General features: G+C 48.7%; 1 protein-coding gene across 1 annotated transcript in view; it reads right to left on the bottom strand.

Moving 5' to 3' along the window:
* Positions 1 to 635: 635 nt before the first annotated feature.
* The window catches only part of NCAM1 (neural cell adhesion molecule 1), a 154,847-nt gene continuing 134,061 nt past the window's right edge, over positions 636 to 21,421 (bottom strand). The window contains 7 exon segments of the mRNA XM_087970211.1: positions 636 to 4,065; positions 6,107 to 6,680; positions 6,683 to 6,861; positions 7,671 to 7,787; positions 9,594 to 9,801; positions 18,295 to 18,475; positions 20,494 to 20,618. Of these exon segments, the coding sequence (XP_087826337.1) occupies positions 3,942 to 4,065; positions 6,107 to 6,680; positions 6,683 to 6,861; positions 7,671 to 7,787; positions 9,594 to 9,801; positions 18,295 to 18,475; positions 20,494 to 20,618 (1,508 nt within the window). The 3' untranslated portion in view covers positions 636 to 3,941.

Genomic DNA, 21,421 nt, shown 5'->3' with positions numbered 1-21,421 from the left:
GGACTGACCACACGGGCTTGTCTTTTGGGAAACCTTTCAGGACCTTCCATGGCAAGGCTCCCCCCGTACGTTCCTGCCCTTGTGAACCTTCTTGAGAGCACTTTCCAGGGCAGGGGTCTCCAACCTTGGCCACTTTAAGCCTGGAGGACCTCAACTCCCAGAATTCCCCAGCCAGCTTGGTCTCCAACCTTGGCCAGTTAAGCCTGGAGGACTTCAACTCCCAGAATTCCCCAGCCAGCGTTGGAGACCAAGCTGGCTGGGAAATTCTGGGAGTTGAAGTCCTCCAGGCTTAACTGGCCAAGGTTGGAGACCCCCGTTCTAGGGCTCCAAATCTCCCTGCTTGTCCATCCAGGACTTCCTCCAAAGGACAGGGAGTGTCAAATGGGTGGGCCAACTAAAAAAGGCCCCTCCGTTCCCCCACTTCAACCTCCTGCAGGCAACCACAGTCGAACACACCCACCTTACAACGAGCCAAAGGAGAAGACTGCCTCTTCCTAACCGTGAGTCGCAGCGTTGCACCTGGAGATGCCGGTGGCAGGGGAGGGGTGTCTCCAGCTCCCCAGCCCCCCTCCCCACCCCCCGTTGCCCCCCCTCCCCACACCTGCAGCCCAAGGAATGTTACGTATCACATTCAGTTTCACAGATTGTACATTTATTGAAAGACGAACTACTCTCTGGTCAAAGGACAGCGGTCGGCTCTTCTTTTTACATCTCCTGAACCCAAGAGTTCCTCTTTCGGGATTTTTTTTTTTAAATTATTATTATTATTATTGTTTTTCCTCCATCACCCAAACTAATCCCTGCTACCCTTTCCACATCCGAACTAGGTTGAAGGTTTTTTTTCCCTCTTTTTTTTTTCAATAAAAAAAATGGTTACTATGACAAAGAACACATTTCACATTAAGATATTCACGCACCCACAGTGCACAAGCTTGCAGATCTAATGATTTTTAAAAAATGAAAATGATATTTTATTATTATTATTTTTTTACAAAAGGGCTGTCTTTTTTTCCACTTCTCTATCCCTTTTTCCACATTCTCATTTGCAGAAGAATAATTTCTTTCAAAGCTAAATTACAGTTTTTAGGCACAAGAGCCCTTGGAGAAATTTGTGAATGCTGGGTTTTACATTTATTGGTCTCTCACGATGACCCAGGAGTAGTCCTTGTGCTCAAACAGCTCTACTCTGGCAAATAACAATCAGAGTGCTGAAATCTTTATCCGGACCACTTTAACATTCTGACAAGAAGCAGCCTCCAAATGCCAATTATAGTGTGTTTTTTGGAACCACTGGCCATTTCTCCTAAGGGCGTTCTAGATCAGTAGATGCAATCTAGAATGCCCACTCCTTTTGCAAAGCCCTTTTTGGCCAGATTTTGGCATTAGACAAGGGAATTGCGTTTCCTTAAAGATATATAGATATAGCACCAGGGCCTGGCTGCAGATCCCCCTTGTGGCTCACCTACAGCTGATGAAAGAGGGAGGCCAAAACACTTGAGCCAAAAGGAACCACATCCTCCACCACCGTAGAGACCAGAGACCAGCTGCTTCTTTCCCCAAGGGCTCAAATGGCCAAACTTGCCGTGCCAAAGACTGAGTTTGATGCACTAATGGCCACCTAAGGAAGACCTCAGCTCTAACTCCATGGATTTGGGAAAGTCATCCCTTGCTCTCTTGAAAGGTCTTTCTGAACTGAATGGGAATTGAGGGGCTGCCAAGCCGAGCCTTTGAATCCCTTGCTGAATGGCTTCTCACTCCCCGCTCCCCACCCCTGGCCAGGAATCAGGATGGACGCCCATCAGATCGGCTACCAGAGATCAGGTGCCCTCGGGGCTGGAGCTTGGGGGGGCTGTGTCTTCTGCCAGCCCGGTCCAGCCCAAGACTGCGCCCTCGGTCTATACATTCTTTTAAGACAGATTTACAGTTCTTACATCCCAGCCTTAGGCATATTTATATACATACATTTGGACTGCACTCCAAGAAACCTCCAGGGGATGCTGCTTTCCAGGGCCATAAAAGTACCCTCAAGGTCCAACTTGGCCAACAGCATTCATGACATTTGCATTTACATTACGGCTATTCTTCCGAAACCAGGCCACGATTAACTGGCTCCTGAAATTCAACACAATATATAATTCACTCAAATATATTAAGTTAGGAAGGAACCGTTTTTTCAACAGCAGGAGGGGCCACGCCCTGCTGCCCCCAACCTGGACGGGAATGACCTACCAATGTTCCCAAGCTCCCTATTTTTCAATGGAGAGCGGTTGGAGGGGGGGGTGTCTCAGGGACGTCCCCACAGCTCCTCTGGAGGCAGCCCATCCCAGATGCTCTCTTGACGGTTACAGGAATAATTGCGGTGAGCAGAAAGTATTGAGAAGGAAGGAACCGCCTGGGCATCCCCAGTTAACCTTCATGGATTCTAGGCGGGGCAGGTTAAGCACCACATGGGGATATTCTCCCTCCAACTCAAGCACTTTGTAAAATCTTCTTTTGGGGGGCTACATTCCTGCTTTCCCAAACTCTACTTCCTAAAACGGGGTGCTTAAGAGTTTCCTGCATGTCTCTCAAGGAACTAGCTTGGACCAAGACACCAGCTGGCCCTTCATTAGCCCATCTCTATCCAAAGAAGGATCAAGGAAAAGGGAGGGTTACTTGATTTTCTTACTTTAGTAAGAATTAAAAATAAAAATAATAATAATTAAAAGAAAGATAAAAAGGGAAAACATCTACTGTAAACATCCATATTTTAAAATGTTTCCCTCTGCAAAGCAAGCATGCTGGCCCACCTATTATCTATATAGCCTGCATTTTAGTTTCTCTGTCAATCTCTCTCTCTTTCTCTTTCTCTCTCTCTCTCTCTCTCTCTCTCTCTCTTTCTCTCTCTAAAAAGGCAGCTATTTTACATAGACTTTTAAACACAACAGTTTTTTTTTTTAAAAAAAACATTTCGTTGACTGTAAACACTGGAAGAAAAAATGTTGGCAAAACAAAGGAACGAAAAGAAACCCTCCCCGCCCCCAAACCCACAAAAACAGAAGAGAACAAACAAACGGAGAATACTGTGGTTTGAAACTCATCCTCCCAAAGCTGCCCAGCGCATTCTCCCTCAATGCAAGGATAGGGATTAAAACGAGCGATTTGCAGGGCGCAACCAGCAGTCAGCCATCTTCCAGGAAACCCATGGAAATGAACCCGAGGATGGGAGGGTGGGGGGCTCATTGCCAAGGATTCTTCCCCAGAGGAGAACCGCAGCTGTGCCCCCCAAGGGCTTCAAGACACGAGAACAGGAGTCGGTTAAGGAGGTGGGGAGACGAACAACACACAGAAGGAATCCGAAATCAACCAGGGTGGGGGGGGGAAAGAGGGAGGAAACGGCGATTTATTAACGAGACTTTACAGGTATTTTTTTTTTCCTCAACTTAGTTGGAATATATAAAAATAAAAGATTTGGGGCCGGCGTTTACCGTTCTGCTCGGCCACGCCTTGCTAATTCTGTTTCTGATTCTCCCTAAATTTGCAGTAGTTAGTTTGGGTACATTGACGCGGGTGTTTTGCACGGACTGTCTGCTGTCCTCGAAGAAGTGATCGTGGAAGGGTGGGGGGAAAGGGAGGGGGATTTCCTTTCCTCTTCAAAGCAAGTGCACATGAAGTAAGATCCTTTCTACAAACCTACCCAAACAGAAAACAAACAGAAAAACAAAAACAAAAAAACAAGCCCTAATTAAAACAATCCCCCCCCCCCCAATAACCAAACACATTTTCCCCGTTGTATGCATTTTTTTTTGTCTGTTTTCATTTAAAAAAGGCAAAGACACTAGAGGAATGAGATGTGTATTTTTTGTGTTTTAAATGCTCAGGTGAAGCTGTTCTGTCAATTTTTTTTTTGTTTTGTTTTGTTTAAATTTCCCGCCTGCTCTGCTTTCGACCCACGGTGCCCATCATGCTTTGCTCTCGGTTTCATTTGTTTGTGTGGCTTCGTTGGGGACCGTCTTCACTTCTGCGGGGGCTGCGTTGTTGGCTTCTGTGGCGGGAACGGCCGGCTTTTCTTCTACAGCGTTTTTCCTGGGTGGAAAACCAGAGAAACACGGCGGGTTAAGAGGAAGGTTGGTGACGCTTATTTCAAGCAGAAGGCCGGGGAGGAGGTCAGGGGCAGGGACCCCCCAATTTGGAGGCCAAGGAAGGAACTCAATGTGCTGGATGACGGTCATCAATGGTGGCCCTATTGTCAACTCATAAAATATTTCTGTGGTCTTTTAGAGTTGCCAACAGAAAGGGAGGAGGAAGCAGTGGGCAGCTTGCATTCCATAAATGTTTTTAAAGATAGTTTCTAGGTGACTGAGGTTTCTGCTGGGCAAACATCTAACTGGAGAACATGATTCTTGGCTATAGCTGTATCCCATTGGAGAATGTGAATTATGAGACACCCAGGCAATGGGGGAAAACCAGGGTCAAGGGTGACAGTGAATTACGTGTCTCAGAGTCGGCTACACCCAGGCAGTGCCGGACATGTTAACTCCCAATAAATCCTTTTGGAGTTTGGCTAGAGACTCATGATTTAAATGGGGTTAAGTATCAGAATCCGAACACCTTTTTGGAAGAATGATCTGGAGGTCACCAGAAAAAGTGTGTAAGAATTGGCTTGGCGAGAGATTTCCCAAGCTTTCTTTCTTTCTTTTTTTGGTGAAGATATTTTTTTTTGGGCGTTTTAGGCGCATCACACAATGCAAGCACTTAATGGACTTGGGAGGGTCCCAACAGGGAAATTGGTGGGAAACCACATTGGCCAAACTTGTTTGGGAGAAGCTCTGGAGCCCTGGCCATCCAGCCATGATGCCAACAGAAGGCCTGGTCACCTGCTCCTCGGGAGACCTCCTGAGCCCAGGACTGTTGCCTTTCCTGCTTCTCCTCACTTGCGCTCAGGCAGTGGTGGGATTCAAATAATCTAACAACTGGTTCTCTGCCCTAATGATTTCTTCTAACAACCAGTTCACCAAACGGCTCAGAAAGTTAACAACCGGTTCTTGTGAACCGGTACGAACTGGCTGAATCTCACCACTGGGTTCCGGGTGAGAGGAGGACAAGTTTGAGAAAGCTCAAAAGGTGCCACCTGGAGCCATTGGATGATGCCTGGCCTTCCTGACCCTTGTAAACCCTAAGTTCTCTCTTTGTTTCCTATTTGTGGGGAGGACCACCTGGGGCTTAGGAAGTGGATTTTTGTTCAACAGCACAAACGTGTGATGGGGATAATCACCATAATTATCTCATCACTGTGAAATCTTTTTCTACAAAAGCTCCATCACCAGAACCATATTTGGGGAGGACAGCTTGTCCTTTGGCATCTGTTCAGAATCCTGTTTTTCCAAACTCCAGATTTTCTTCAGGATTCTTAAGGCTCTTCCATTTTTTTGGCCCTTCTTAGCATGCCTCCTCTCTTCCTTTCCTCTCCTTTTTTTCCTTTCCTTCTTCCTTTCCTTTCCTTTCCTTTCCTTTCCTTTCCTTTCCTCACCTTTCCTTTCCTCTCCTCTGTTTGTTATTTTTAAGCTCAGCAATCCCAAAGCCCTCATAGGGCAGGAAACTCTGTTGCCCCTTCCCCAATCTATCTATCTGTGTGCTGTTCTAGCCAAGAGACTACCAAAATTCTGCTTCCCCCTTTCGGACCCCCAATGCTTCTCTGGACCAGGAGGCAGAAATGGGTACGGGGATGTCTACACACCACCTGGTAGGACTTTGTGCTGAGGACAGAATGTTTAACCATTCAAGGATTTGGCCAACCAGCCCAACCTGATCTCAAGGCAGCCTCAGGTGACCCAACCACCCTCCCTAGACAGGTAGTAAATCCTCAGGTGGCATCTTGGCTGCCCTTTCAGGTGGAAGGCCTCAAGGCAAGATGGGGGAAAGTCAATTTCGCTGTAGCACCTAGAGGACGAAGCTGAACCCCACACTTCCATTGTGATAGTGAAGGAGCCACGGTGCAGGTTAGCTTGCTTAGAGGAAAAGCCAGGTTAACACAGAGAAAGGGGGCAAAGCAGTGGACCGTCGACCCCCTCCCCAGCACGGGAAAGAGAAGGGGTGCATCGCAACAGGGCACAAGGGGGAGGCCTACTCTGTCTTGGCAGGCGCTGGCGATGCTGAAGTCTCCAGGGTGGATGCAGGGGCTGCGGCTGGGGCTTCGACAGCGGGGGCCGCTGTGCCCAGGGCGGCAAAAACATCCTTGGCAAGGTCAAGGTCGGGTGTCTTGAAGGTCCCCTCGTCCATTTTAAAGTCCTCATTCTGAGGAGGGTTTCTGGTGCCCCCTGGGGCTGCCTCGCCTTTCTGCCCCCCCGCGGTCTTCAGTGCCTCTGTCGGGCTCTTTGCGGCGCTCTTCCGCGCGGATTCCTTCTCGGGGCTCCTGGCACTGGAGGCTGCCTCCTGCTTGGCCTCGGAGGAGTCTGGAAGGCTGGCTGGATTGGAGGGTGGGGAGGCAATGGCAGGGCCCTTGGGAGCCTCGGGCCCCTTGCTGGTGGAGCTGGGGCTCAACACCGCACCCTGGTGGTTGAGGACATTGGAGGATAAATTGCCAGCGGCTTGAGGGGATGTGGGGGTGTCGCTGAGGTCCACCAGGGGAGCCACTTTGGGGGCGGAGGCTGGTGGGGGCGAAGGGGCAGCGGCTTTGGAAGGCGTGCCCTGGCTGGGGGCCCCATGGTGGCATTGGGTATGGGGGTGTCTGGCAGTGTGATGCTGGAGGTCAGTGTGGTGGTCTCACTGGTGGGGCTATTTTGGGCAGTGGCAAAGGTCTCAGTGATGGTGTCAGAGTTTGTGGTGACTGTGGTGACGGACGGCATCATGTCCTCTGTGGCTGCCACGGTGTCGGCAGGGTGCCTGTGAGGAGGGTGGGAAGGAAGAGGGGAGAAGGGAGAGAGAGAGAAAGAGAGAGAGAGAGAGAGAGAAAGAGAGGCAGTGACAGCCATCAACGTCGCAAGCGTTTTGGAGGAGGAGTCAATGCAACAGCCGGACTCGCATGCGGTTACTTAGGCACAAACAAGGGGCAGGAAGGAGAGAAACAGAGGCAAGAGGATTGAGGCCCAAGGACAGACATCCAGCCAGGACGGGGCCACTGGTGTCGGGTGTAAGACACGGCGACCTTGACATGTGTCATGGCGCCATGGTGTCAACGGTGCAATTGCTGCATATAAATCATTTATCTCACTTGTGCTATGACATCACAATGACCATGGCACCCCCATGGGCACCCACAGGAGGGGTCTCTACAAATGGGGGGTGATCCTGAGCTTGTTAATTAAACAGAACGATAGAAAATATAAGAATGCACAAATATTCCCTGTTGGCGTTGCTCATCCTTGGTTGGACATCCCTCCTCTCTTGCCCTGCTCGGGGTCTCCAAGGGCCAATTGAGGCAATGGATAAAATGGACTCCAGGCCACGAAAACCCACACAGAGAAGGAAATGCACAACTCTCTGGAGACCCCTACACCCCCCTCCGTTTCTCCCTTGGGATTTCCAGACTTCCAGATGCTGGACCTGCTCCTGGAGCGACCTCAACGCCCTTCTCACCCACTTTTTGGCACCCAAGGTGGGTGCCTGGCAAGAGGCCCACAGAGGCCGGGAGGACAACGAGCATCCTGGTGTTCTCCTCCAGGGGAAGTAAGGGTCCCCCCCTCCCAACCTACTCTGGCTCAGTGAGCGGGGTGGTTTCGTTGGGTTCGGTGTGTTTGCCTCCATCGTGATTTGGAGTCCGTTCTTCTTCCGTCCTCACTTCAACGATGGGCTCTTTTGATTCGTCCTTCCTGTAACGGAGGGAGGGATTCGGAGTTGAAGTCTTTCAGTTAGTGCCCTGAAAAGATTTCTTAACTTGCAACGGTTGGACAGAAGAAGCAACAGTGGTGGGATTCAATTTTTTTTTTTTTACTACCGGTTCTGTAGGCGTTGCTTGGTGGGTGTGGCAGGGGAAGGTTACTGCAAAATCCCATTCCCTCCCCACGCCACTTAACCTGCTTTCCAGCTCTGTTCTCTTGTGCAGGGCAACAAAAGAAGACCCTGATCAGCTGGGACTCAATGGGAGGCAGAGAAGAGATGGGGTTTGTGGGGCCAGTCAGAGGTGGGATTGGCCGGTTCTCCGACCTACTCAAAATTTCTGCTACCGGTTCTTCAGAACTGGTCAGAACCTGCTGAATCCCACCTCTGAGAAGCAACCTAGAACTAAGGAGAAATTTCCTAACAGTGAGAACAATTAATCAGTGGAACAGCTAGTCTTCAGAAGTTGTGGGTGCTCCAATCACTGGAGGCTTTTAAGAGACTGGACCAGAAGGCCTCCAGATCTGAAATGGTACAGGGCCCCCTGCTTGAGCAAGGAAGCAAGGGAACAGGGGTCTCTAACCTTTGCTACTTTAAGCCTGGAGGACTTCAACTCCCAGAGCTGGCTGGGGAATTCTGGGAGTTGAAGTCCTCCAGGCTTAAAGTTGCCAAGGTTGGAGATCCCTGGACTAGACCATCTCCAAGGTCCCTTGCAACTCTATTATTATGTTATGCTGCCCCTTTCCTACTCATTACACTGCTGGTGGATTACGAAGACAACACCCTGGCTCACCTCTCCTGGTGCCTCTAGCTTGCAAAACGTTAAGCATGGGAGAAGCTAGAAAGAGGCAGGGCTAGGCTAAAATCTTCCCTATTTAGACTCAGTGCAACCCAGTTGGAATCCAGCAGCTCAGAGAGAGAGAGAAATTTTCTTGCTTTCTACATTGCACAACAAGAGAAAATTTGATCCCCAAACTGACCGGCCTGGAAATGCAAAGTGTCCCTTATCTTTGCCAACTGACCACTTGGTTTCTACAATCCTGTGTTTTTATCTCCAAGTCTTGTGGGTGGCTGGAAGGGGAGTCAAGCTGCCCTCCTTACTTGTCTGGGTGAGATTTCTAGCGACTGAGGAAATCATTCAAAATTCAAGGCTGCTCTGAGAGGTGCGGGGTTTTGGAGAGTCGCAGTTTGGGGAGCCTCAACACCTCGTTTTGCCCTTTCTGAGTGGGTTCGGAGAGGACTTTGGAAGCCACAGTTCCAGGGTTAAGTGAGAGGATGTTGCAGTGTTTGGAATTGAGGAAGCATTAAACTGGCAATGGCAAAATAGCCGTGACCTGGGCAGGAGAAAATGTGATCCATTAAGAGCTGCAGGTTGTAAGCCCTTTGTTGTTTATCTTCTAAACCAGGGCCTCCAAACTTGACCACTTTAAGACTTGTGGACTTCAACTCCCAGAATTCCTTAGCCAGCCAGTTAGGCTACTCTAGGATGGCTGGGGAATTCTGGGAGTTGAAGTCCCCAGGTCTTAAAGTGGCCAAGGTTGGAGATCCTTGTTCAAAACATTCCCAGGGAGCTCACATGAGGCTCAGACCCACTCGGGAATTCTGCAAATACGATAGTGATGGCCAGTCTTGGTAGCTACCAGCTCTCACCCGATTTACACAGGTGAGAGCCTACATCCCCAGTGAACTCAGAACAAAACAGGGACCCAGCAAACGAGCAAGTGCCACCTTCTGCTATGGTTCAAGAGCAGGGAAGAGGAGGTGGCTTCCTCCCACTGAGCAGGAGAGCAGTTACTCACGAGAAGGCAGCTTTGCCCTCTTCCATGTCCTTCCCCTTCGCACCGGGACCTGATTTGCCACACAGGTTGACGGCAATGCACATGAAAAGGCCACACTTGTTCAGGAAGTAGCAGGTGATGTCCACGGCCACCATCAGGAGGATGAAGATGACGATGAGGATGCCCACGATGGCAGCTGTGCCCAGTCCCGACGTCGGGGTTGTGCTGGCTTTGGACCACAAAAGGAAGTGGAGAAGACATGATGAGCAAGGAGGCATGGCCAGGTTCTGCTGGGCTCGGGGAGATGGGGGTGGGGTGGGTCCATTCAGTCTCCGCCCACCAGGGACACCACTTCTCGTCTACGGAGATTCTCCACCTTCCAGGTCCCAGTTGTCCCAAAGGTGCTTTCCAAAAGGCAACTGGACTTTCTTGGTTTTTCTCCTTGAAAACATTTCGCTTCTCACCCAAGAGGCATCTTTAGAAGTAAAGAAGCCTTGAAGAAGCTTCTTGGATGAAAAGCAAAATGTTCCCAAAGGGGGGAAAAAACCCAAGAAAGTCCAGTTGCCTTTGGGACATTTCTCCTCTCTCCGAATCCAAGCAAGTGAAGACAACGCAGCTCTTGCTTGGGCCTGGATGGGCGGTTTTGGGGAGAAGGAGCTACCCGAAACTTACTCAGGAGGTTACCAGATGAAAAGAACAGCAGGCACCTCACTATGTTCCCCGTCTCGCTGCTTTGGGACATTTTCAGGAGCGTTTGGCTAATTTCTGCAAAAAGTCTCATTGAGCCAGAGTCAGCGGAAGCACCATGAAAATAGGTGGCTTTGAGATTATTATTGTTTCTTTAATGGATCGCAGTGCTACTGCAATTGTACCTTTTGTGCGCATTTCTGTTGCAGCATCAAACGTTTTTTACACACACTGTCTGGGGCCGCATCGACATCCTGTGTGTGGAACATTCAACTGGTTTTGCAAAACTTTCCCTAGGTTGGTAAAGACCCACAGAAAAGCCATTTTGTTCCAGAAATGAGAGGCAGCAGCTGCCTCTGGGTTTCTTTTGTGGCATCGGTTTTACCAGGGCACCCAAAGACACTGGATACAAAGAGGACGTCTTGCCTCCTTCCCCAGGGAGTTGGAGTTCTGTTGAAGGCAGAAAATATTGAGTGTGCTTCTCTCTGCCCGCCTCTGGCTGGTGAAGTCTGACCTTTGCATTAAGGTCTCTGGAGCTGGATTGTACCTACCTGATCAGCTCGATGCCAAGATCTACAATTAAGCAACTCCACCTGCTCTGGTCAGGACAGCGAGGAGACACCAGTTGCCTTTTCCTCCTATCTTACAGTCTCAATCAGGGGTCAGCAACCTTAAACACTCAAAGAGCCATTTGGATACATTTCCCACAGAAAAGGAAACACCGGGAGCTACAAAACCTACCAGGGGTTGAAAGGTTCAATAAATCGCGTGCCAGCAGGTATAGCACATTGGCAGTTGTGACGCATATTTTGAGTGACAAGGAGCCTCAGCAGAGGGATGAAAGAGCCACATGCGGCTCCAGAGCCACAGGTTGCCAACACCCGGTCTAAATTCATGGGCAGTTTATTCAGCTATGAGCAATGTTCTTCTCTTGGTTTATTCTCTCTGAAGGAAGCCTTTCATAAGCCTGTCAACTTTTGCTTCTTCTCGTCTCATGGATTTCCCACGATGGACATTCAAAGGAGCGACTGTCCATTGGTAATGCCTACGGAGGTTCTTGGTTGTCCCAAAGGTGCTTCCCCCCCCCCAAAAGGCAACTGGGCAGTTTTGAAGAACTGAAGAAGAACTGAACAAGCTTCTTGGGTGAGAAGCAAAACATCTTCAAGGGAAAACAGTCCAGTTGCTTTTTGAAAAAGCACCTTTGGGGTGATCCATTGCAAATGTTTCTGGGTTCATGTTTGGCCTCAACTCTGAGGATGCTCTCAGGGCCCTTCTGGGGTCAGCGCCAGGCCCTTTGCAACTGGTAACCTGACATGGTTTGGGGAAACGAATCCTTTTTGTCATGTGCCCAACCTTTCGCTCCATCTCTTAGGAGCTGATAAGATATCACAAAGAAGGACATGGGATTTGCAACAAGACAATGAAATTATTTGTGTTCATGGCTGCAGAATGAGAGAAAGTCCTTTGATCTACCCTTCCATCCTTACTGCAAAGCAGAGGGAGAAAAAAAGCAACCGCTATTTTTGGCCCACAAGGAAGCGGTTTTGATACCGCTATGCAATTTTTTTTAATTTTTTTTAAAGAAAACCAGGTGTCTTATATAACCTCTCCCTCCCTCTTTTTAATGCAAATGTGCAAATATCATGAAAGGCTTAAAGAGAATTGCTGTGACTAAGCAGAACGGTCCTATTAATAGCCTTTATGGGGATCGTGCAGATGGTCCAAGCAAGGAGATGGCAGGTCGAAGCACGTGGATTTCACCCAGTTTGGAAGAGGCCAGGTCGGGAATTGCAGGCCAGGAGGATAGGCAGGAGGTCCTCGACTTTCAACCACAACCGAGCCCCCAAATTATCAGATGGTTCTTAAGTGAGTTTTGCCCCATTTGATGTCCTTTCTGTGCCAGGTTTGTTAATCAAATCCCTGAAATTCTGAATTGTTAAGTGAATCTGGCTTCCTCATTGGCTTGTCTTGTCAGGGTTGCAAACGGAGATCATATGACCCTAGGACTTGTGTGTGTGTATGTGTGTGAGTGTGTGTGAGTGTGTGTGTGTAAGACATTGTTTGGGTACTTAACAGGTCAGTGGACATGCATGAAAGAAGAAAAGGACAAAGAGGCTATCACCCAGCCTGCCTCCTCAGCCTAACACGCTTCGAATCTGTTGGGTCATACTCCACTGAAAAGCTGACGTAGGAGGAATACACACACACACACACACACACACACACACACACACACACCATTCATGGGCAGAACTTAAATCGTTCCACACTTATTTATAGAGTCTGTTCAAATAGATCCTGGAAAATGGTCCAAAAGAAAGATCACTCTGTCTTAAGAAACAAGAGAGACGTCATCCTCCTGCTGACCTTCCTTTCCCCTAAAGTAGGGATTTCCCCAAACCTGGCAACTTGAAGACTCATGGACTTCAACTCCCAGAATTCCCCAGCCAGCATGGCTGGGGAATTCTAGGAGTTGAAGTCCACCAGTCTTAAAGCTGCTAAGTTTGGAGACCCCTGCCCTGAAGGATGCATTGCTAAATGCACATGGAAGCCAACAGATTTTCCTGAATGCCCACCAGTTGAATATTGGCCTTTTCCATGCAGCAGAAGGGGACAGAACCAGGGGTGGGATTAAGCCGGTTCAGACTGGTTTGGCAGAACTGGATGTAAAATTTACATCTAGTTCGCTGAAATGGTAGTTGAACTGATCGGCTGATCCCACCCACCCCACTCAGCCCCTCCCAGGAGTCTCCACACTTTGGATGCAAGTAAGTGCAGGGTCCATGCAGAGGCTCTGGGAGGGCGAAAAACAGCCCTCCCGGAAGTTCTGGTAGGCCACGCCCACCATGGCCACGCCCAATCCCAGCAACTGGGTAGCGAACCGGTTGCTGGGATTTTTGAATCCCACCCTTGGACAGAACCACCTGGAATTGGCAGCAAAGTGGATGTGGACCTTGGCCTCCATGTAGGAGGACCTTTTCACGAGTAACTTCATTGGGGATGAGGAGAATCACCTCAGTATCTTGTTACCTACACGAAAGCCTCCTTATGTAGTCCAAACCCACAAGTCTGGTAGCCCCATTTTGGTGATGAGGATAGACCTCCAATAGCTGCCTTTCCCACCAGTGCTTGGGACACAGGATGGAAGTTGTGCTCCCATCAACTTCATCCAGCATGGGGACGATGGCAGTAGAAGCTCAACGAACATGGTGGGCACCCGGTTGGGGAATAGTGTGAGAACACAATGGACTTTGCCACTTGGTGCCATGGGCAAGGAATCGGTTGAAACTCTGTGGGAGAAGCGCATTGCTTCTCCCCATGTCCAGGAGACACGTGGGGGGACACAAATACAGGTAATCCTTGCCTTACACCTGCAACTAGTGTTGTGGCCCGCTGGTGGCTGGCGGAGCCAGCAGCAGAGTCAGACAGTAGTGAGGAGGTTGAGGAGGAACCTGGACCATTCCTGGAGGCTGAGGGAGGCTTGGATGACGGCTCTGCATCGGAGGCAGAGATGGGGCCAGGGCAGGCTGGCAGACATCAGCTGACTTTGGGCTTGGACAGCTGTGAGGCATGGGAGCTTCTGGAACCTGTTCCCAGCCTGCACATGCGCAGAGCTGCCAAAAGGAAGACACAATTAAGAACTCAGGGTCGACGTGGGAGTAAGGCCACAAGTGGGCAATGAATGGCCCCTCCCATCAGGATTAAAAGAGAAGCAAAAAGGGAGGGGGCTTTTACAGGAAACAACTCGCTCGTTGGTTCATCTGTTCATTCCAGCCTCATGAAGATTTGTCTGTGTAACCCAGCCCTTTCCTGTCAGCACTGAGTGTGGAATTTTACCAGGCAGCATTCCAGGATTGATAAAGGTCTGAGCTCATTAGTCTACCTTCGCAAGACTGTTTGCCAAGCCGTTGGCTGACTGTGAATGAAATTAATTCACATTAATGTAATAAAAGAAGTTTTTGCCGGGACACAGAATTGACGTGGTGTTTTTTGGGGAGGCCTAGGACAGAACAACTGAGCCCAACATTTTGATAGTTATTAGTGAATTTTGACTGATTTTATGACCTTTCTTGCCACAATTGTTAAACGAATCACTGCAGTTGTTAAGTTAATCACACGGTTGTTAAGTGATTGTGGCTTCCCTGTTGACTTTGCTGGTCAGAAGGTTGCAAAAGGGGATTGTGTGATCTCCCTGGGATGCTGCAACCATCATAAATATGAGTCAGTTGTGAGGCATCTGAATTTTGAGCACGTGACCAAGAGGATGCCACAATGGTCATAAGTGTAAAAAGCGGCCACAAGTCCCTTTTTTTCAGTGCTGTTGCAACTTTGAATGGTCACTAAACAAGACTGCTGTAAATCAAGGACTACCTGTGCAGTGAGTCTGCAAGATTGTCTTTTGCCTGTCCTTTGACATTATGGTTCCCCTTCTATTCTCTCATCGAAGTCATTTAGGAAGAAATTGAAGAGTCCTGGGCCTCAGGCGGAACCTTGTGGGATCCCACTGCTTACTTCCCCTCCATGTAGATGTAGACCCATTAAGGACTACTCTTTGAGTACGGTTTGCCAGCCAGTTATGAATCCATCTGGCGGTGATGCTATCCATCCCATTTTTCTTCTTCTTCGATGTGCAAAAGGACAGCGATGAGTGGAAACGGTTGACCAAACTTTCAAGAAAAACCAACTCTTCCCCATTACAATTTGAAAAGTGTAAGCGATCCATTTTATTTTTCACAGCCAGGGGCTAAAAAGGGGTTCAGAAGAGAGCTGTTGTACTTCAGGAGAGACATGCACAGAATCTTAAAACATGCCCAGTTTAAAACAGTGCCTCCTCCTCCTCCTCCTCCTCCTTCCTCATTACAAAATAGCCAATCTGTCTGCCAAGACGGGAAAAAAGGAAGAATCCTTCCTTGTGCTGCATTTCTCTCCCTCCGCCCCCCACCTTCCTGCATCCCCCCATCCCCGGACGGATGCCATCCTTGGAAAACAGGGGATCCTCTCTTGGGGTGTCCGGCCTCGGAGACACAACGGGGGGTCTTCCGAAAGCAGCGGCTGTGTTCCTAACACAGCAAAAGCAGAGCTGCTGGGATCAGGAGCAGAGAGACCCAAGGAGACGAAGCAGCTGGGCTTCCCAAGGTGGCTGCAACAACCAAGGAGGTTTCCCAGGAGTAGGGAAGGAGGACCGTTGGGAAAGGGTCGGGAGGGGGTTTTTTTGGGAGGGGAGGGGAGAAAGGAAAATGTCACGGGCGGGAAAAGTGGACATTTCCATTGGGATCCAAAGTGACACGTAGGGCAACGAAAAGGGACAACGGTGGATCGAAGGGAAGGGATCAGGAATAAAAATAAAAAAAGAAAGAGAGAGAGAGAGAGAAAGAGAGAGAGAGAGAATAGTTAAAAGAAAAAAATAGGTCATAAATACAGAAAAAACCGATAAGAATTTTAAAAAGTTTTTGCTTAACTCAGCATAAATCAAAAGAAAAAAAAATGTTCAAAAAGTTAGAAGAACAGAGCAGCGGAAGCAGCAGCAGAAGCAGCGGCAATGATGGTAATAGAGAAGCGTGATGGGGAGGACAACAGTAAAAGGGGGGTGGGGGGGTGAGAGAGGGTGGGGAAGGATGGGGGGAGGATTGGGGGCAGCTGACACCGAAGGGGGCGAAGGGCAGAGGTTCCTCCCTGTGGGGCTGGGGAAGGAGCCGGTGGGATCCAGCACAGGAGAGGGGTCATGTCATGGTTGAAGTGCCCCAGGCCTCCTTAGAACCCTCTTCCCCGCTATGCCTTCAAAGACACCTTGCATGGAGCAAATGTTGGCAACCAGAAGCTGTGAGAATTCCCAGACTAAAGGGACCCTGGAGGTTTTCTAGTCCAACCAGGCAGAAAAACCTACGCCCTTTCAGACAAACTCTTCTTGTCCAAACTCTTCTTAAAAGCTTCCAGTGTTGGAACGCCGACAACTTCTGGAGATAGTTCGAAGTAATACAGCCCAGACTTATCTTAGGCTAGAGTTCCTAAACTAAGCCTGTTGGACTTCGTGAGTTTGCTTTCTCTTAAATTCAGTATCCAGCATTAGGTAGGACAGCCGGTCGAGTCCTAGGCAGGTTGTCCAAATTAAAGTTTCTCTTTGCATCTCTTGACCGAACACACCTATGTTTGGTCAAGTAGGAATCTAAGTTGTGTCTGAGAGATTTTTTCCTGCTTTCTAAGGTTGGAGGACCAAATATGCAGCAAGTAGGGATGGATACTACCTAGTTTATTCAAGGCCTCTATCACAGTGGTGGTATTTCTACCAGTTCGGCCCGGTTCAAACAAACCGGCAGTAAAAAAAATGCTACTGTTTGGCTGAATTGGTAGTAAAAAAACAGCTACCGGTTGGGCCAAACTGGTATTTCTTTTTTTCCCTCCCGATAATCAGCTGTTCCAACAATCAGCTGTGCTGAGATCCCCCTCACTGTCCTACTGCTTTGCCCCGGGGGCTTTTCACCAGCCAAGAATGTCATTCAACCTTCTGCTAATTCTAAAATAGCGACTAGAAGTTATAAGCACCTGCCTTCCTCACCACTGCATTTTTGGCCATGTTTACTGAGATGGCCTGGGACTTGGGCACCAACTGGGGAGGGTTTTACTGAGCAAATGCACAAGATCAAGATTTCAGTAGGACCTTCCTAGTGGAATGTCAAAGTTCAGAGTTAGCCCACTTCAGAATTTGCCACATAAATTTGTCTCTGAGCATTTGGAAAATGAAATGTGAGGCCTTAATGCCAAATTTCAACCCACCGGGACGGATCTCATACAAACTGGAGGTTTTTCAGGGGACTGGGAAAACAAAATGAACGCCAGAGGACAGGTCAAGTTAAGAAGTTGTGGATTCAAAAATTTTTGCCAACAGAATGATGTTAAAAATATACCTGGAGCCAGTCTCCCATTCCACTCCCCAATCAGATTTATTTCAAATGGAGCTGCACAATTTGTCTTTCAGAGAAACCAAGGTGAAAGGGGTGGGTGGGGAAGCATTAGAATTGCTGATGTGGCTGAATGAGTCGTCAGTTGTTTTAGTATGTTACTGGACACTGGGATAATGAAACTGTCCCTTCGAGTGAAATATAAATCTTTGGCTGACAAATCGTATCAAAGACCCATTGCAGCCTAGGTTGTACAGAAAGACAGAGAGAAAGAGGGAAAGTGGGAAAGAGAGAGAGAAAGAAAGAAGACAGAGAGACACAGAGAGAGGAGGGAGGGAGGAAGGAAAGGAAGAAAGGAAAAGAAGGGAAAGGGAAAGGAAAGGAAAGGAAAGGAAAGGAAAGGAAAGGAAAGGAAAGGAAAGGAGGAAGGAAGGAAGCTGTAGAGTTCCTCATCTTTTCTATGAGCTCTTCCTCTACCCTTTCAATTATTTCAGAATTAGGGCTGCCAGGAACTCCAAAGGTGAGGGGACAGAGAGGGGTAAAATCTGCACTATTTTTAGTGGTTGCCCACCCAAAGCAAAACCAATGATACAAAGGAGCTAAATATAAATACATGCTTAATTTGCATCCTGGTATTCAGCTCTTTGTAGCCAAGCATTTGAAGGAACCATCTTAGCAGAGAACGCCAAGGTTTCCTGGACGCACGGTTGACCAGCCTTTGCCATACCATTACCATCTTGGCCCCTGGCAGGGGACCATCAGCGACAAGTGGAGAAAAACCAGTGACCCAAACTGGTGGATTTTCCCACTTGCTTCTGTGCCTTGCTTGGAAGAACCAAACTCAAAAGCCATGCACAACAAACTCAACCATCTCAAGAGTTGCCGAGGGGGGTTGATGGGACCGACCATCGATGGAGCATACATACAGCAGACAGGCCCTTTCGGTATGTACGAGGCCGAAGAGCTAAGTTCTAAGATGGATTACCAGTTATGAGGATGACGGAAAGCAAGCGAGTGGCCGAGGAGAGTTTCTGTGGCTTTTTTTTTTGTCTTGGTTTTAAACGGAAGCGCATTAAAGGATGTGGTGCCAGTGCATTAAAAGTTCAAGCGGAAAAGGGAGGTAGAAAATGAGGGGCTACCTGGGATGGTGGTGGGCTGGGCTGAGGTCCTGAAAGCGTAGCGTGCTGGCTTCGATTTTCCCTGCTGGTTCTCTGCGATGACGGTGACTTCATACTCGGCGTTCCAGTCGAGCGACTTGAGCATGACGTGGTCGCTGCCCGAAGGGAGGCGGATTTCTGGCTTCCAGTCAGAAGACTGTTTCTGCAGAAAAGGGGAAGGTGTGGGGCAAGGGAGGAAGAGGATGGAGGCATGAACACCATGGAGTTGGGAACTACCTCAGTTTCAGAAGCTTGACATGGAAGACCAACCCATCCCTTGCACCCTTCCACTGTTGGCTTTTGCACCAAAGCAGATATGAATCATGCTCTTCTCTGGTCAGGCCATCAAGGTCCAGTTAGCAGGACATCACTCAAGGATGAACCTTGACCTGCCCACCTGGGGAGGGTCTTCTGCTCTGCCCCTCGGCCACAGCTGTCCTGAGACATCATGGCTTGTTGAAGCTGGAGACAAATCCCCATGCTAACCACCAGGCCATTAACAGAACAGCTTCCCAATGGCAACTGGGAAGGTCTTCTTAGGAATCTAGGAGATCCATTAAATCCCAAAGGGAAGGAGGAAGGGAGGATGATCAACTCACTGTGATCTTATCCCATCCTTCTTTAGTAAAGGACTTCCCAGAGAACCTTGCTTTCTGTGGAGATGGGGTATCTAAGAACTTGACACCTGATAAAGGAGAAGTCTAGGAGTATCTATAGGCGTATCTGTCTTAGGACTGGCTGAAGGTTTTCCCTGCTCAATATGGAATGTGTAAGAGCTAACAACATTATAAATGATGGTGGAATGGCAGCATCCCTTATGGCAAGGAACTCCAATGTTGGCCACTTTAAGACTTGCAGTCTTCAACTCCCAGGATTCCTCAGCCAGCCATAGGAATTCTGGACGTTGAAATCCACCAGTCTTAAAGTTATCAAGATTGGAGACCCCTGCATTATGGGATATCGTAGACCTGCCTAGAACTTCTAGGCATTTTCACCCCAACAAAGGTAGCACCTAGAAGCTCTACGGAAGAACATCATGCATCAAAGACCTTCACTGGCAGCTGGTGATGCCTTCGAAGACAAGGTCACACAGAAATTGGGGATTACTTCCATGCTCTTCCATGTTCCCTTTTTCTCAAGCCCACCCATCCTTGGTTTGCTGAGCCCAAACACTGAGGCTTCCCCAGTGAGGTGTTTAAAAGACTTCTGGAGGCCAGCAGAATGTCCTTGCTTGTGCCTGACCAGTTCCTGCGCAAATTGGGGCATGCAGTTATTTCTGCTACTGCTTCTCCCATCTTCCTTTCCAAAGGAGTAGTGAAAAAATAGGTGTTGAATGAAGGTTTGCAAAAATAAGACATTTTCAAAGGAAGCTAAGGGTGAAGTATATGGCAGGTATTTGAAAATACTCAATCCTTTTCAGAGAAAGAGTGCAGAGGGAAAAAGGGGGAAGCAGAATGACATTATAGTAGCATTGTCTTTTAAAGTGATCTTCTTTATCTTTATTAAACTTGATTTTGAGTTTGAGAGAAACAGGGCTTCGTTACAAGGCACCTTTTTCTAGGAAGTCCCAAAGCTACGGTAATATTTTTTTCACTCAACAAAATAATTTCTTCTGCTTTTTCCAACCTCCAAATGCAGACAAATTTATCTGGCAAATTGACTGACGTGAACTAAGGGTTGTTCCTTTTAATTATCAGCCGAGGGTTAAAAACAGGGGGTGGGATTCTACCAGTTTGGACCAGTTTGGAAGAACTGGATGGTTCCCCAAACCGGTATTTCAACCGACTGGCTGGCCCCTCTCCTCCCAGGAGTCTCCACACGACTCATTTTTGATGGAGGTAAGTGCAGGGTCTGTGCAGAGGCTCTGGGAGGGGGAAAACCAGGCCTTCTGGAAGTCCGGAAACAGGCCTGTTTCTGGCTTCCAGAGGCCGGGAGAGGCTGTTTTTGCCCTCCCAGAGGCCCGAGGGAGGCCTCTGGTCCTTTGTGAGGGTGAAAACAGCCTCCCCCGGGCTCTGCAGGCCCATTGGAAGCCGGAAACAAGAAGTTCCAGTAGGCCCCGCCTACCATGGCCACACCCACCCAGCAACTGGGCAGCGAGCCAGTCGCTGGGATTTTTGACTCCCGCCCCTGATTAAAAACCAGCCCCAGAAGCTGACCGAGAGGCTCGCCAGCCAGACTTACAACTCTGTATTTAATGAGATAGTGGCGGATGGGGGATCCCCCGTCGTCTTGCTTGATGAGGCTCACTTTGATGGAGTTCCCGTCTCCTCCCATGTGGCCTTCCAGCTTTGGCGCGCTGGGCTCCCCTGCCAAAATGAGCGTAATTGCACATTGAATGGGGGCAAGCAATCGACTCAGCAAATACACAGTGACACCCCACAACCGACCCAGGTTCAAATAGGCTCCTGTGGCTCAATCCGGAAGGTTGGGCCACCTTCAAGCCACAAACTCCATTCCACCTCCACCTTTTCACTGAAGCCTAAAAGTTTCTCATGAAGGAAAAAAAAAAAAAGATTTGAAGACGATTCTGGAGTAGATGACCAGGTTGAGCCCAAGGGAGGAGGGGCAAAGCATGTCATCAGTTTGGCATCCCTTCAAACCCAGAAGAGATCTAAGCCCAGCCCACCTTGAATTTCGTTGACCCTCATCTACCGCCAGTTGGCTTGGACCGTTAGTAGTTCAGATTCCCATTTAGTGTGGGATAAACTTGTACGTAGTGGAATAACCCTGGTTCCTGATTTCTTGTGCCTGACAAATTCAGGATCTGCCTGGAAACCAGGAGGCCTGGGTTAATCTCCTGAGCCTGTGGCCAAGGGTGTAGACAGGAAAATAGGAGCTTTGCCTTTAATTTTCGCAGAGTTTGAGTATTTTAAAAGTGCCAATAAATCTTTTATGTTCCTTGAGGAGCTCAAAGTAGTACATACAAATGATCCCTTGTCTCACTTTTCCTGGAAGGCTAACACACGACATTTTCTTTCTCCTCCCTCCCCTTTGTGGGGGAAAACACAACATCTTTGTGTGGACAATCACACAGCCCTTCTTCGGTTTCTTATCAGATTTCAACATTCAGCATTCTGGAATCTGCAAGAAACTCGTGCATTGAATGCCC

The sequence above is a fragment of the Notechis scutatus genome, chromosome 7, assembly GCF_049901735.1.
Source record: "Notechis scutatus isolate UNSWTSFEM ecotype Mainland chromosome 7, rNotScu1.2, whole genome shotgun sequence".
Classification (NCBI taxonomy): Eukaryota; Metazoa; Chordata; class Lepidosauria; order Squamata; family Elapidae; genus Notechis; species Notechis scutatus.
The sequence above is the reverse complement of the archived record's forward strand: the minus strand, read 5'-3'. Positions and strand labels throughout refer to the sequence as shown.